Source organism: Dendropsophus ebraccatus, chromosome 5, assembly GCF_027789765.1.
Source record: "Dendropsophus ebraccatus isolate aDenEbr1 chromosome 5, aDenEbr1.pat, whole genome shotgun sequence".
NCBI lineage: Eukaryota > Metazoa > Chordata > Amphibia > Anura > Hylidae > Dendropsophus > Dendropsophus ebraccatus.
Window position 1 is genome coordinate 63,894,536 of NC_091458.1, and position 14,839 is coordinate 63,909,374.

The 14,839-nt window shown below is 39.4% G+C and overlaps 1 protein-coding gene across 1 annotated transcript in view; it reads right to left on the bottom strand.

Annotated features, from left to right (window-relative positions):
• Positions 1 to 669: 669 nt before the first annotated feature.
• SHMT2 (serine hydroxymethyltransferase 2) overlaps positions 670 to 14,839 on the bottom strand; it is a 52,067-nt gene continuing 37,897 nt past the window's right edge. The window contains exons 9-12 of the mRNA XM_069972277.1: positions 6,871 to 6,970; positions 3,907 to 4,062; positions 2,852 to 2,959; positions 670 to 868 (exon numbers count right to left, since the gene is read on the bottom strand). Coding sequence (XP_069828378.1) covers positions 741 to 868; positions 2,852 to 2,959; positions 3,907 to 4,062; positions 6,871 to 6,970 — 492 coding nt within the window. The 3' untranslated portion in view covers positions 670 to 740. The remainder of the gene's footprint in view (positions 869 to 2,851; positions 2,960 to 3,906; positions 4,063 to 6,870; positions 6,971 to 14,839) is intronic.

A 14,839-nucleotide genomic window follows, 5' to 3' on the forward strand; every position in this document is an offset into this window, starting at 1 on the left:
AAATGAAAAATTTGATTGAAATCGTCCACTTTCATCAACTTTAAATCAAAGGTGTATATGCACCTTTAGTCACACAGCAGTTTATTTAAGGTGGTTGCAAACAATGTTGCATGCATCCGGCTGAAGCTATACTATATCCGTAACATGATAAATATCTATTAGTAAGGAATGAAACGTCTGCAGCACAAGGGGCTGAGCTTTCAAGCATTTCACAATGATTCTGTACATGAGGCTTTTTAAGCACTGTTTTCATTTTCCATTGGAGGTACGCTATATTTTCAATAATAGTAGTCAATAATGTTTTTCATGACTGATCATATAAAATACCAAAATAATGCAAAAAGCCTTATTGAAGATCTTAAAAAAAGACTATGGCTATGTCGTACATAGCAAAGTCTAAAAAAAAAAAAAAAAAAAAAAAAAAAAATGACTGAGGTGGTACTTGTTGACAGGTCTTCATTTCACATAGGATGGAGTTCACACAATAGAGGTTATTGCTTTTATTCAGTCACTAGACATTGCAGTCTACACAATCTGTCCATACAGTTCTAAATATTTAGTTCTTGCATGTTAAAGTGAATCTGGTGGAAAAAGTCTGCGTCAGAAAAAAGCAGAAAAGTAGAAAAAGATTTAGAGTATGAGCAATGCATAGTAAGTAAGGGAAAAGCATGTCCAAAGTAAAAGGTACTGACAAGGTACAGACAGCTGAATGAAGTAGCCTTCTTCCTAGAAACAGATAGTTAACGTTCCTCAAACCCTGGCATAGGGAAGGCACGGGCAAATTTCTCTACACGCTGACGGAGGTCAGCTATGCGCTGTACTGTGTCTTGGTCTTCTAAAAGGAAGTTCTTGAAGTCTTGCAATTTGGCTAAAAGAAAAAAAAATGTTTATAGAATATTGGTGCAATGTCGTAGGCTTACAAGGCTTACCCATGTGCAGTAAAACATTTCCAAATGAGAAGCTCTTTGAGAAGACAAGAAGCCCACCTCTGATCTCAATCCCCTCCAAGAAGGCAATTATCAAGTTCAAGCAAAGCCACAAAGTATCACGTAGATACTGGGAAACACAGGAAGGCAGACCATAAGAGGTCACTCGTTTTATTAATCTCTTAACCTCACGTGAAACATGCGTAAAGTTGTTTAGTTTCCCACAGAAGAATTTGTTATTCCATGAGTTGAGAAAGTGGCTTTCAATGACCCGCAGGAACCTAGGAACTACATGTTGGCTACAGAAGTGTTTAGATTTGCTACTAGTAATCTTCTAAATGATTTATTTTCCCTAATGTAATATTCACACACTAGCCACCCCAGAGTATCTATTAACTAATGTTAGATACAATAACACCAGTAGTTATACAGTATAATTGTTTATACATGCACACCAATTACTTAGCTCAACCATTGTGTTATGAATTATCTTAATTAAAACTTTGTACAACAAAAATACTTTAATAATAAATCCCAGCTAGAGGTTAGCGAATTTACAGTAGGAAAGAAGCCCTTTGTTCCCATCTGCATTCTGCAGATCTGCATTCTGCTCATCAGGCTGCGGGTTTTGAAGTCTGCCCTGCTCCATGCTGCTCCTCCCCCAGGTGCTGGGAAAAGATGGATCTAGTCCTGGGAAACGTCTCCCAGGACTGGATCTATATTTTCCCAGCACCTGGGGAGGAGCAGCACGGAGTGGAAAAGACGTCAAAACTCGCAGCCTGATGAGCGGAATGCAGATAGGAACAAAGGGCTTCTTTCCTACTGTAGATTCGCTAACCTCTAGCTGGGATTTATTATTAAAGTATTTTTGTCGTACAAAGTTTTAAATTAACAGACTTCAAACATGTAACACTGCAATGTAATCAATCACGGTCATTAAACAAGGGTCGTTGTTGCAACCTGCAACAACAGCCATTGTTTAATGCTAAAATACAGTGTGAGCGTGGCCTTATAATAAATCATAAAAATACACGAACTGAGTATTGTCATGATTGTACTGACCCAGCAAATCAAGAAAACAATTTTGACAGCACCCTTAAACAATGTAACAAAGAAGCCCTCACATTTCCAAAAGTGCATCTATTTTTTTTATTTAATTTCACCCTTTTCTTTTTAGTTCACAATATATTTTATGGGGGAAAAGTACACATGGTCCTATTAAAAAAAAAAAAAAAGCTCAGCAAAAAAAAAATTTGGCTTCTAAAAGGGGAGGAGGACAAAATGAAAAAGTATGCAGTGCATAAGAAGTAGAATGATCTGTGATATGAACTTACATATTACAAGTGCATTGGTTACTACTAAAAACAGGCAGCAGGTTTGTTGGCAGACAGCTCACAGTTACTACTACTAAGATCCCGTAATGTAGTGAGACAGCTGGTATTTCCCTGCATGAAATGTCAGAAGTACTTGGTCTAAAGACTAAAATACATAACCCCATGAGAGGTTGTATCTCAGGATCACAGCAAGGTAATGTTATGTAAAAGAAATGGTTCTGAACATTTTATTTACAGAAATCTATACATAGACTACAAAAAAGTTTCCAAAAAAAATTAAAGGGGAAGTCCAGGATAAAAAAAAAACCCTGATAGTCTATCCACAAGATAAGCTATCCATAGTTGATAGTTGGGGAGCCATTACCTGGGTACCCTGGAGATCAGCTGTTTGGTGCAAGCACTACAGTGAGAACAGCGCTGGAAGCAGTTGGCTCTGTTCTTTGTGTAGTGGTGACACCAGGGTACTGAAGCCTCAACTCCTATTTACTTCAATAAACAAATGTTGGGACTGGGCAACACGAAGGGGGATTGTTTTCAGCCCAGCCACAAACACCTTTTGTACAGTGTGCCATTATACCACATATCACCCACCTGTCTTGCTTTTCACATCAAGACCAATCTTGATTCCATCATCAATAAAATCAACCACTTTTTCGAAGTCCGCCTCTTTGAAATTGCGGGATGTAAGAGCGGGGGCACCTTAAAAAAAATAAATATGATAAAAGATTCCTTAAAGCTTTGAATAATGCATACTTAGTTTTATGAAAAAGATGCAAATCTAAAGCATTTCTCATTATACACTTTAGGAGGACCATGTGTGAGTTCTGAGGCTGCCATCACTCTTGTGTTTTGGAATAAAGCAGCTACTGTACATTTTTCTAATCCTCTGGAGAATTAAACTGGCCATGTCATCACCATGAACGGTGTCATGTTTCACAAATAATTACAAAAAAAATGTATTGCTCTTTGAAAAGAGTATCAGACCAGGATTCTCTCTTTGATTGCTCCATGCTAAAGTTCAGATGCCCTTGTGCCAATAGGCATTTTCAGCAGTGCACAGGGGTCAGCATTGGTACTCTGGTCAGCAGCTACAGAATGTCAAATACAGGAAGCTATCAGGCCCTGTATGTTCTCACACCTATTACAACCACAACCAGTAACACCTTTTTCAAATATTCGTCCTACAGTAGCTTCTGTGAGGAATCAGATCAGACAGGCTATGGTCTACTCCCCACATTCAATAAGGAGCGTTCAGTACTCCATGTCCTTGTCAGTGGTTGTCCTTCTTGGACCACAGGATGGGCTGCATATAAGTAAATGGTCATTTGTCTCTTGGCTGAGCACCACTGCATGCCTTCAACTTCTCTCCAACCCTAAGGAAATGTACTCAGAGGTCACTAAAAAGACGAAAAATAAGGAAACAGAGTGTCCAGCTGATCAATGCCAAGAATCAGTGGGGTCTCCATCAAAGTTATAAACATGCAGGATGCCTCTATGGCACATCAGAACTTTACAGAATGTCAGGGATTCCTCATCGCACTCTGACCCTTCTTGGACATTGTAACGCAAAAGGTAAATTCTGTTCTATATAAAAAAGAAGACCTGCAATATCTGGTGTCAGGGAATTACATAGAAAGCACACATACCCAGCCGTAGGCCACCAGGAGTAAGAGCACTCTTATCACCAGGACATGTGTTCTTGTTGGCAGTTATAGAAGCAAGTTCAAGCACCCTCTCAGCTCGTGCGCCATCCAGACCTTTGGGCCTCAGGTCTACTAACACCAGATGGTTATCTGTACCTCCTAAAAGAGAAGAAAACACTCATCACACTCTCAATAATTAATTTAAAAAAAAAAAAGTTATTCAAAGATATAAATAGAAAAATAGCAAGGGGAACAGATTGTAAGATTGGAAACAATTAGGGTCCATTTACACTGAAAGATTATCTGACAGATTATCTGCCAAAGATTTGAACCCAAAGCCAGAAACAGACTATAAACAGAGATCAGGTCATAAAGGAAAGCCTGAGATTTCTCCTCTTTTCAAATCCATTCCTGGCTTTGGCAGATTATAATCTGTCAGATAATCTTTCTTTCTGTGTAAATGCACCCTTAGGAATTACTTGCATCCCATTCACCAATGACGCTGCTTTGGCAGTGAAACAATTTGGGATAGGCCACTAAGATTGAAATAATATTTTAAAAGTATCATTGAAAGTAGTGCTTTCTTCAGCTGGCTGGCAAGTTCAGACCCTAACACAACAACAGTTAGTGTTGTGTTCACAATATTAAATATCTTTTGATCCACTCACAAATTTAATGTTAGAATTCAATAATTTGATAATAAAATATTAGTTTTATTAACCTGACAGAAAAGGCTGACTCACTAGTGGAAGAGTTTTACTAGGCTCTGCCCTCAGCTTTTCAGCCAGCTGCCTTCGAACTACATGCTGCCCTGCTCCAGATGTCTGGAAAAGCTGGATCCAGTCCTTGGAACCTGGAAGTTGTTTCCCAGGACTGGATCCAACTTTTCCAGGCAACCGGAGCAGAGCTTCAAGGAGTTCAAATGCAGCTGGCTGGCAAGCTGGGGGCATAGCCTAGCAAAGGACTTTGCTAGTACTGTAAATTTGCTCATCCCTACATTAGACCCTTATGGTTAATTTGCTAAACAGAATGCAAAAGTCACCACTGCTGTCTGTTTTGGTAACTACAGGCAGTGCCCACAAATAAATTCTAGGTCATCTACTTTTATTGCTCTGTGATGTCCTGTTTTTCTGCTGTTCTGGTTGTTTGCAAATCAGTTTGAAATTACTGTCTCTCCCACTTTATAAGTCTCAATGGACAACCCAAGCCCTGGAGACAAGTATAAGCTCAGTAGGGGGTAAAGATTGGAGGATAGTATCCTTGCACTTGCATAGGCCTGTTAGCAATCTGCTTAAGGCCCTATTCCACAGAAAGATTATCGTTCATAAACTCGCTCCAACGACCGCTCCTTAACAATAATCGCTTCGTGGAAGAGGTGTAAATAGGCAAATAACAAAGGTGGAATCGTTATATTGTCGTTCAAAATTGTTTTTCAGCATGTCGAAAAATTTGCTTATCAGTTCGTAAAATTAGAAATCTTTCAGTCGTTTGTAAAAAGGTTAAAAACAAGTAGGTGTGTCATATGGTCATGATCACCCCGCAAACGTTTTAAACGACCATGTAACGACCACAAAATAATCGTTTAACTACATATATCGTTTACATTTCCACGTGTGTTATGTGTTATCGTTGGCTAAAAAAAAAAGTTTAGTGATCGTTAACGAGCGGTCGTTGGAGCGAGTTTATGAATCGTTCTGTGAAATAGGTCCTTTATTCGGTGAGTTAGGGCAAAAGATTTTGGGGTAGATCACTCTATAGTAGCGGATCTACCATCCAGGCAAGTTGGAGAACTTCAACTCAAGTAAGTAAAATCAAAAGACCGCTTTAAAGAGGAAAGGAAAAAAAAGATGAAAAGGAAGTAGGAGGGAATAAAGAGAGGAAGGAGGGAATGGATGAATGCGTGGACTGTTTTTTTTGTTTTTTTTTTTCCCTCCTTCCTGCTTTTTTACCTCCCTCTCATTAGCAATAAGAAAAAAAATAAATACCCTCTAAAGCCCCTATTCCACCAACAGATCTGACGACAGATTATCTGCCAAAGATTTGAAGCCAAACCCAGGAACAGACTATAAACAGAGAACAGGTCATAAAGGAAAGACTGGATTTCTCCTCTTTTCAAATCCACTCCTGGGTTTGGCTTCAAATCTTTGGCAGATAATCTGTCGTCAGATCTGTTGGTGGAATAGGGCCTTAAAGCTCTGTAGATCCAACTGACCCTCCATAAGATATGAAGTAACTCTAGCCTGAAAGTGGAAGGGGCAATGAATAGGAATTGTAAAACTGACCGACTTTGTGGAGTATTGGTTGACCCTAAGGACTCTTAAGAGCCCCAGCCAGAAAGGTGTTAGTTGTAATTAATAAGAATTTACCTGACAGATCATGTAATTATCCCTATAACTAAGATAGGGATATTACACTCGCAGCTGGTAACCCATGGGGGGGTTATTCAGTCAGGTTTTTAGTAAGAATAACACAGGGGCACAACACAGAGCTATAAGAAAAGATATCCCGGAACTAGTATTTCATGAGAAATACACATATTTACTAAAACAGACAAGTAAGGAGAGGTAACAGGTAAGGATGAGCAAATATACAGTACTAGCAAAGCTAAGCTCTTTGCTAGGCTTGGCTATCAGCTTGCTGCCTTTGAACTCTGTGCGGCTCCGCTCTGGGTGCCTAAAAAAAAAAAAAAAAAAAAAGAAGAAGATGGATCCAGTCCCGGGAAACTGGGAGAAGTTTCCAAGGACTGGATCCAGCTTTTTCAGGCACCTGCAGTGGAGCGGCACAGAGTTCAAAGGCAGCAGGCTAACAAGCCGATGGCTGAGCTTAGCTAAGCGATTTGCTACTACTGTAAATTTGCTCATCCTTAGTAACAGGTCTTCTTAAAAAAAAAAACAACTAGATTTCTTGATGAAAATTGTAAAAATACTTTCAGGACAACATGATCCACCTTGTCCATATTTACTGTACCTGAAACCAGCGTGTAACCCTTCTTGAGCAGGGAGGCAGCCATGGCCTTAGCATTTTTCAGGACCTGCGCAGCATAATCACGAAACATCGGAGAACTGGCCTGCAGTGTCAAAGAAAGATTGGCTTTTATCATTATTTATTTACCATATATAATGCAGAATTATGCAAACAGATGCTTAAAGTCAATCTAGCTGCAGTTTAGATGGATCTAACTCCAATACTGATCAACCTTTGGTGCACTGAAGGTGGACCTATACCCCTAGTGCACTGATCTGTCCACCCACCGGCTGCTGTAGCACGCTTCCTTGTGAATATTAATAAGGTGCTCTGCAGTGAACGGAGGCAGAGTGACATTTATACACAATTATATGTTTTCATAAGAGGCCATGCTGCTGCACCAACCTTCTTGCACCAAATCCCCTCATTCACATATTAAAGTGAATCTGTCAGTTTTAATTCAGGTTTCAAACTGTTGACACTGTGAGATCAAGGAGACACATGGTACCCTTCATATATCCAGCTGTGCTTCCAAAACATGCTTTGATTGTCTGATGCAAAGACTCAAAAAGGAGGGGAAGGGGGAAGGGGGGGGCGGTAGTACGGAGGTGTTTCTTTCTGCACTTAAGGAGCTCAAAATAGCCTCTTTGCAACTTTAGTACTATAGAATAAAATAATTTTTCTAGACACAAACAACAGCCAGGTCTCCTTAACATAACTCTAGCAGGTTAGATCCTTCTAACCTGCTTATAGATTTACTTAGACAAAGTTCATATGAATGTCATTGACATAATACAGGTGAGAATGGAGGATAAGGCATCATTCACACATGCACAATTTTTTCCCTTCTGGTCCATACATTATTATCTGCAATCTTGTCCCCAATGCACAAAACAATTGTCCATATTTGTACCAAAAGTTGTACAGTGCTACTTAAAAGTCGAACTGGTTAAAAAAAATGCGTAACCCCTAAAACGTCCATCCTTTTTGCAGATGTAACGCATGTTGCAGATACCAGACTTCTATTGGCCAATCCCTTCAGCAATTATGATTCATAATAGGACATTTCCAATTCATGACAGATGGATCCATAAAACTATGGATAGTATGAATTGCCCTATATAAATCAATGACCACTAATTTTGTCCACAATCCTGGACCCGCAAAATATGGACAAAATTACGGAACTAGTGAATAAGGATTAAGATTTTTAGCTGAAACTCCTAGGCATGGTTTTTCAACAATATGGGAATGCTTGCACACCTAGGTACAGTTATCTCATGGGTCACTAGGAAAGGTACATTCCACCAGCAATATTGGTTTTTTTTTTATGCAGAAATGCCCTTTAACCATTGCAGTCACTACTATGAAATACATACATTGCATCGTTATATAGGTTTCTTTAATATCATTATTAAACTGGAACTCCTTCCTCCTTCACAGGTATTCTGCTTTACTAGTATATCAACATAGTAGCCTAAGATTGTGTCTTTTACATCTATGTATTATTCTGGCCTCTTCATTAAGACACGGGTTGTGCCTGTACCTGCAGTCAGCAATTAATGGTTTCTAAGGGTGAGGCAGTTGTCTGGGTCCTGCAGTATTCTCAAGCGCTGTCACTAGAAGATTAATAACTGCATTTTCAATTGGAGTCACCTGCTCTGTGGTTATCGGTCAGCAGGTGTTTCACGCACAACAAAACCGCTATCCCATTCAGCATAGAAAAGGGTTATTAAAAGATGTGTTTGTGTGTGTGTAAAAATTATGTTATTTATATAATTTATTTATATTATTTACTTACTTATCTAACACACACATTATATATTATATATATATTATATACACACACACACACACACACACATTATATTAATATATTTGAATGTAATTATATATATAGGAGAACACTTTAGTTTAAAATTAAATGAGTTAATCTTCAGCTGGGTCAGCTATTTGCACAAGCATTGAGCCTTTTTAACGTTTACACTGGTTCAAATAACCAAAACTATTTGTAATGCAGTCCAGACATTAAAGGGGTTTTCCGATTAAAACTTATTTGTCCCCTAGGGGGGCAATGTATTAATGGAGACTCTTGGAGTGCATGGAGTACTTCATTGAAATTTTTTTCACGGATATCCCTGAGCTCAGTAATTACTGTGTTTTGTTGGTCTACTTTTCATTGCCCCCACTAGCCAGAATCTTGCTCCACACTGATGTGGGGCAAATACCCTGAAACAGCTGTCTGTGGATGGATGCCTGGCTTTGGTAAACCCTTGTCATGTCAGATTACTCACAACAGAGTTATACTTTGACACAAAAGGGGCCACCCTGGTGTGTCCTTATTTATGTTCCAATACTCACAACCGAGTGTGGCTACCTATCAGGGTGGTTTGGTGATCTCCCCATCTGGAGGCAACCCTTGGCAACAGGCTAGGGATATCTGGCAATTCTCGTGTTTTGAGACTCGCAACCGAGGCTCCACTGACCCCTTTTTTGCATATCCCCTAGGGGACGAGTATGAGACTGCGGGTGGCCCAACCTCTGTACCCCCTTGTGGATCGGTACCTGGCTCCTTTAGTATGAATGGAGCTGCAGGTCAGCCTGCGACCCACAGCTCCATTCATTCTCTATGGAGCCACCAGAGAGAGTCAAGTACAGCATGGCTCCATAGAAAAAGGAGCCGTGGGTCACGCGCAAACTTGCGGCTCAGTTCATAACAAAAGAGCCGGGGGGGGGGGGGGGGGGGGGGTGATGGTGGTTGGGGGGTTTGAGATCTAAAAAAAACCCCAGGGAGCATGGAGGTCTCCACCTCGCTATCCCCTATCCCGTGGCTAAGTTTAAATCGGAAAACCCTTTTACACATGCTGAAAATCCCTAAATCAGTGTTCTTAGTAACGTTGAGCGTTTTTTTATCCAGCCGGTGAAACCATCATCCGCCACACGTATCTTTTCCTAAACAGGAGATGTGCGGCCAATAATGTATTTAAATGGCTGCTCAAACAATACAGAAATCAATCATGCGGCCCAGCCATGCATTTAATGGTGCCTTGTAAAAAAGGCACAGAAAGCAAATGTCGAGCTTGCTGGTCTGGCTTGAGAAAGGCACTGATGGATTGTAGTGCCCAAATGCGTCGCTGTTTTTAATAAATTTATTTTTTGCTAATATTATCCTGGCTGGGAGTCAAAATTACTGGTAGCCATTATTCATTCTACCATTGACTACCCTGTCTATACCTGCGCCGCCATTGTGGAGGATCTAGTTTGGTTCCTGAAGTTCACTAAGGACCTGTCTGTTGCTGAGCTTGCTGGTCAGCACTAGTTTGCAACCATACTTGGCCGCATATCAGCGTGTAAAATAGCCCTTACACCTCCCCTAAAAATAAAACAAACCTAAACACTGAGGAGGCTACTTATTCTTTTTAACTGATTGCAATCAGATACTAAAACAAATTTTTATTTTTTCTAATCTCTATTTTCTAATCGGAATTAGTTTTTTTTCTTTTTTATTAGTAGGGGAAAGCCATTTTACCTAAGCGGTTTTAACAGAATTTAGTGATAAGCTATACTGCAAGCCACACAATGAACATTGCCAGACCCTATTCTTTGTACAGGACAGGTTTCTAAATATGCTCTGTGACCTGTGCAGAACCCTTCCTACATCGGAGGCTGAGCTGTGGAAATCATTTATTGTCATCTCTATCTACTGGTATCACCTTTCACTATAATGCTGCAGACGTGACTTTCCAGCAGTCACATCTGCATCAATACTCAAATAATTCTCAGAATTCACAGCTTAGTTCTAAGCCTATTGGTCAGAATGGAAATTGCAAGATTTTAGGATTATTTTACAGACAGTAAAATGGAAAAATCAGAAGGAAAAAAAAAAAAAAAAAAAATCAGTAAAACAAAACAAAAAAAAAATTATATACACACACACAAACCATTTTAGTTAAGGTTTTAACATTTTTTGGGAAAAAATATATTTTAAAATGTTTGTAAACACCTTTAAAAAAAACAAAAAAAAACAAAAAACACACACACACGACACATTAAAACGCTAAAATTACAGTGTGGCAAAAATTATGTATGGAATTGACATAGAAAGGCAGCAAAATTTAAATTCTATAATTAACCTATAGACTGGAACACAGATCAATCAAGCAAGTTAAAGATTAGTCATCCTATAGATAGTTTTAGATGAAAAGAGACACAAACGGCAGCACATATATGATGTAGTAATTGAATTCAAAGGGGAAAGTGATGCAGAGTGACAAGAAATGAAATAGAATGGCTGTCACTTATGCTCTGTTGGTTATGACAAGTATTAAATACAGAGGTAGGGAGAAGCAACTCAATCAAGGATCAACTTAACAAGTTATACAAAGTATACATAGTAACATGGTTAATAAGGTTGAAAGACGACAAGAGTCCATCAGGTTAAACCTAGGGAAACCCTACTGTGTTAATCCAGGGGAAGGCAAAAACCCATATGAGGCAGATTACAATAGCCTCATCACAAGGAGAAAATTCCTTCCTCAATCCAAATGGCAATCAGAATAATCCCTGGATCAACATATCACCAGAAATCTAATGCCCATAACTTGTAATATTATATTTTTCAAGAAAACCATCCAGGCCTCCCTTGAACTCATTTAATGAATCGGCCATGACAACATCATGTGGCAGAGAGTTCCATAGTCTCACTGGTCGTACAGTAAAAGAATCAGAGTCTGTGCTGATGATAAAATCTTCTTTCCTCTAGATGTAGAGGATGCCCCCTTGTCATGGTTATAGACCTAGGATTAAAAAGACCACTACAAAGATCTCTGTACTGTCCATTCATATATTTGTACATTGTAATTAGATCGCCTCTAAGAAGTCTTTTTTCTAGCTTAAATAACTTTATAACCTGTCTTGGTACTGTAACCCACCCATTCCCTTAATGACCTTTGTTGCCCTCCTCTGCAGCCGCTCCAGTTCAGCTGTGTCCTTATATACCGGTGCCCAAAACTGTACCCAGTATTATATATGTGGTCTGACCAGTGATTTATAAAGAGGCAAAAACTATGTTCTCATCTTTAGCATCTATACCTCTTTTGATGCACCCCATTATTTTATTAGCCTTGGCAGCTGCTGCCTGGCACTGATCACTAAAGTTGAGTTTACTGTCCACCAATACCCCCAGGTCTTTTTCGGAAGCAGTTTTAACCAGTGTTTTTATTATTTAGCACATAACTGTACTTATTATTTCTACGGCCCAAGTGCATAACCTTACATTTATCCACATTAAACTTCATTTGTCATTTCTCCACCCAACCCTCCAGCTTCTCCAAATCCCTCTGCAATATGATATCCTCCTCCTCTGTGGTGATAACTTGACCCAGTTTAGTATGCACTCATGCACTCTCAAATAGTAGGTTGTTGAGCATGAAGGTACTGGCCCCTGGATGCCGGGGTATCCATAACAAAGAAAAGCAACAGGATGCCTTCAGCTCATGTAAAATTGTTCAATTTTATTGTAGAAACTTCATTAAAAGAATCAGCCGACAAGTTTGAAGCCAACCTGGCTCTTAGTCTGTCTCTATATATGTGTTGTACAGATGCCATGACTAAGTGTTGATATATGTTTTTTAACCTTGTCTATGTATTGTGATTTATATTAACGTCACTGAAAACATACAAGCTTCACACTGGCTTACATGATGCAATATAACCACTATATCACTTGTGTTATTGTAGAAAACTATAAATGTGTGCAGAACTCGTACTTGGAAAATCAAGAACACCATTTTCCAAGTACGAGTTCTGCACACATATTTATAGATTTCTACATTAACACAAGTGATATAGTGATTATATTGCATCATGTAACCCAGTGTGAAGCTTGTATGTTTTCAGTGACGTTGATATATGTTTTAACCTTGTCTATGTATTGTAATTTATATTAACACTTAGCCTGTTTCTATATATGTGTTGTACAGATGCCATGACTAAGAGCCAGGTTGGCTCGAAACGCGTCGGCTGCTTCTTTTAATGAAGTTTCTACAATAAAATTGAACAATTTTACATGAGCTGAAGGCATCCTTGTTGCTTTTCTTTAGTGTCATCTGCAAAAATGGAAATTCTTTTCTGTAGCCCCTCTACAAGGTCATTAATAAAAACATTAAAAAGAAGTGGACCCAACACTGACCCCTGTGGTACCCCACTAGTAACTAAAAGCCAATCTGAATATGTTCCATGAAGACCACCCTCTGTTTTCTATCACACAACCAGTTACTTACCCATTTGCATATGTTTTCCTTCCCCCCTAGTCCCAGCATCCTCATTTTATGGACCAACCTTTCATGCGGCACAGTATCAAATGCCTTTGAAAAGTCCAAAACCACATCCACAGCCTCCCCCAGGTCCAGTCTATAACTGACCTCTTCATAGAAGCCGATCAGATTAGTCTGACAAGACCGATCCCTCATAAATCCATGCTGGTGCGGTGTTATAAGATTATTTTAATTAAGATAATCCAGTATAGCATCTCTTACAAACCCCTCAAATACTTTACCCACTATAGATGTTAGAATTACGGGCCTATAGTTTCCAGGATCACTCTTTGGCCCCTTCTTGAGTATTGGTACCACATTAGCTATGCGACAGTCCTGTGGAACAATCCCTGTCATTATAGAATCTTTAAACATTAGGAATAAGGGTCTGTCTAACACAGATTCTTGCAAATCTCTAGGATGGATACCTACTGCAATTTTTGCTTCTTTTATTTGTTTTTTTACACATTCTATTCTTCTGTCTATAGTTGCTCAATGCTTCCCCACTACCTTCTTCTCGTCTTAGCAGTCTGAATGCTTGTTTCTTATCATTTATTGCACCCCTTACAGCTGTAGTTAACCACATTGGTTTTCTCCAATTTCTATTACTTTTATTCCCATATGGTATGTGTCGTTTACACACTTTACCCAGGATGCTCTTAAATATGTCCCATTTCTCTTGTGTACTTTTACTTCTGAAGGCATTATCCCAGTCTATGTCCCCAAGGTCCTCTCTTAGTTTTTGGAAATTAGCCTTCCTGAAATGTAATGTTTTTGTAGCCCCTCTACTAAGCAATTTATTGAAGGATAATTGAAAACTTATTATGTTGTGGTCACTATTACCTAGGTGACACCCCCCCCCCCCCCCCACACACCTCTATTTTTTATATTTTGTCTGGACGATTGGTTGAAAACAGGCCCAGAAGTGCCCCCCTTCTTGTTGGTTCCTGCACTAGTTGGGAAAGGTAATTATTAGAGATGAGCGAACCGGGTTCGGCTCGAGTCGATCAGAACCCGAACGTTCGGCATTTGATTAGCTGAGGCTGCTGAACTTGGATAAAGCTCTGAGGTTGTCTGGAAAACATGGATACAGCCAATGACTATATCCATGTTTTCCACATAGCCTTAGGGCTTTATCCAACTTCAGCAGCTACCGCTAATCAAATGCTGAAGGTTTGGGTTGGGATCGACTCGAGCATGCTAGAGGTTCGCTCATCTCTAGGAATTATCTTTTAAACGCTTCCTTTGCTGGAGTTGAGGTCTCCGCTTTCCAGCTTATATTTGGGTAGTTAAAGTCCCCCATAATAATGACGTCACCCTGCTTCGCTGCCACATCTATTTGTCTTATAAGGAGATTTTCTGCTTCTTCCACTATACTTGGAGGTTTATAACTCACTTCTATTAGAATTTTATTATTCTTCGTCCCTCCCCTTTTTTCTACCTAAAGAGAATCCACATTATCATCACTTATATCCTCCCGCAGAATGGGCTTAAGGCAGGATTTAACATACAGGCAGAACCCTTCCCCTTTTTTTTATTTTTATGGTCATTTCTGAATAGACTATAACCCTGGATATTACCGGTCCAATCATAGCTCTCATCCAGCCATGTCTCGCTTATGCCCACTATATCATATTTCTCTTCCACCATTATGAGTT